This window comes from Aplysia californica, unplaced genomic scaffold (assembly GCF_000002075.1).
Source record: "Aplysia californica isolate F4 #8 unplaced genomic scaffold, AplCal3.0 scaffold00192, whole genome shotgun sequence".
NCBI lineage: Eukaryota > Metazoa > Mollusca > Gastropoda > Aplysiida > Aplysiidae > Aplysia > Aplysia californica.
In genome coordinates, this window is record NW_004797462.1 from 856,431 (window position 1) to 858,876 (window position 2,446).

Consider the following 2,446-nt stretch of genomic DNA (forward strand, 5'->3'; position numbering starts at 1 on the left):
ACTTCCCCCATCTCCGGTATTTCCTCAACAACCCTCATCTCAAACACAGATCAAGTTCCAGGCTCCAACACGGCGATCTCCTCCGACTATCCGGCCCTGAAGACACCTGGATCTTGTACATTTGAGAGTACCAAAGGATCCGGGCTTGAAAAAGAAACAACTCCAAGCCATGTCACAAAAGTGCAGACAGAGGTGGTCATCCCAGGGCCGAGTTCTTCAAAGCCGAAGTCTACAGAAAAGGTATATAAATATGAGTTGATATTTTTGTTGTGCTTTGTATTTTGTGAATATACTAGAATTCAATGTCTATTGCCGTCGATCCATTTTCATCATTTCTGAATATCAACAGGGTGTTGAGACTGTCTGTTGGGATTCATGTTCTGTTAGAGATATAATAAAATCCTTTTCTGGTTTTGCCTGTTGAACCTAAACCTTCTGAAATTGGTAGCCAAACATTGATAATAGCAACTAGAACGATGCTGATCATCAATTGTGTATTTTCTCTTGTTTTTATCCTGATTCTTTCCCCTCCCTTAACCTTTCTACCCCCCATCCCCCCCCCCCCCACCCCCACCCCTTTCGAACAAACGTTTTTCGAGGCGAGTGACCGTTGTCTTGCAGGTGACTTGGGTAACTGGTGTCTGCGAACGGAAAATACTTTTGTTCTTTTTTTTAATGACATACTTAATATGAAAAGTCTTATATTGTATTCTATACACCTAGTCACACAATATCTAAAACCCATTTAATAAAAAAAACTGAGACAGCATGACTTGCACGCTGTTCTCATTTATTCCTTTCCAGTTTGGCAATTTTGCCCCAGTCTACCCCTGGTACCTACATGACTTACAGTGTTATAAGCACAGGAATAACAAAACCACTCAGTGTGTCAGTTATGCCCACTCAGTGTGTCAATTATGCTTCCACGAGACTAACAGACGCATTTCCTATTTCCAAATTGCAAGCCACGACTGGGGCCCGATGCTGTCACGCCAGTATCGAAAGAGGAACTAAAGAGGCTGAGAGGCCGAGAGGATGCCCGGAAATCTCGCCTGAAAAAGAAAGAGAGATTGGAAACGCTCGAGACGGTATGAGCTGGTTTTGCAAATAGCTTCTCATTTGAAGATCGCTTTTTTACATTATGTGCCAATGTTTATCATTTTGAAGCTTCACAGATTTTAAAAAATGCTTTTTTTTATTTTTCTCCACCCCTCCCTCTCTTTTCTTTCCCCTACCTGTCTCCTCTCCATCATATGCTCCTGCCCCCCCCTCCCCTTCCCCCAACCTTGTCCCCCTCTCCTACCTGTCCCTCTGTCCAACCTGCCACAGATGTGCAAAGAGTACAGGGCTACAATACAGATCTACCGGAAGGCGTTGTCCATATACCACCAGAAGCTAACAAAGGCTTCGGCCCTGTGGCGATCCAGGGCTATGACGTGGTACCCAGTTGTGGAGGGCACTCAGCAGTTTCATAACCCTATGGAGATTGACTGTATGCTACCAACTGAAGGTGAGAGCTTTGAACTTTGTACTTTGAACACGAATTCATGAGCATGGCCAACTTGCAAAGTTCGAAAAAGGTCCGAACTTTTAAACAGGAGTTTCTGCTCTAGCAGTTAGACGCTTAGCCGTCGCGCGCCGAAAAGGTGAGTTTGATTTCTCTGTGAAGAGGTTCTTTTTGATGGAGCATCTTCGTCCGTCTACCTGAATGTTATAATCCTCTCAGCTCTAGTTGGTCCTAAAAGAAAATTATCGAAGCCCGCCTCCTAACTGATCCAAACTGTGTCGATTTTAGGCGTAAAACTTCTATAATTGTATTTTTTCTAAACTTTAGAACGTTTTTCTTAAAATGTTTTCCTCTTCTTCCTGTGTTCTGAGAGGTTATAACCAGCCTCGCCTTCGAAATGATGTAAATTCTTTATCCCTTTACTGCATACTGTTGCACCTAAAGGGGAGCGCTACTGTACACACTTAAATTTTTTATGTTCTAGTTATTTCTCCTCAATTTTGACAGCCTTTGTCATCATGATACTGCTCTGACTCTGACTGTGGTAGCGACGCAATCACTCTTTTACTGGGCGAATAAAGTTCCGTGAACCTGAAACCAGAAATGTTCTCAAAGTAACGACAAAGAGTCCTGGACAAGTCAATGTGAAGGAAAGCAGACACTTTACTCATTTTTTAAAAACATTAGTTGAACCTTGGACTTTGTGAAAATAAGTTGGCTATATCAGTTGATCAAACTTGTAAGGAGCAGAAAGAAGTTTTTCTTTTGCTGCCTAAATGGCAACACCATGCTTTCAGGGACTAGACATGCTAAGCTAAGATTCAAACAGAGATAAGTAGTGGAAGGGACAACTTATATGGTCTGTCTGTCTGTCTCAGAGCTAGATCTCCACAGACGTCTTGTCTGTCGGTGTTATTTTTCTTTTCTCTATCCCCCCCC

General features: G+C 42.7%; 1 protein-coding gene across 1 annotated transcript in view; it reads left to right on the plus strand.

The window, feature by feature from the left end:
* Positions 1-2,446, plus strand: part of LOC101849927 (growth hormone-inducible transmembrane protein) — a gene marked incomplete at its 5' end in the record, with an annotated part of 55,476 nt that overhangs the window by 7,230 nt on the left and 45,800 nt on the right. Inside the window, 3 exon segments of the mRNA XM_035969892.1 lie at positions 56-240; positions 966-1,088; positions 1,330-1,510. Of these exon segments, the coding sequence (XP_035825785.1) occupies positions 56-240; positions 966-1,088; positions 1,330-1,510 (489 nt within the window).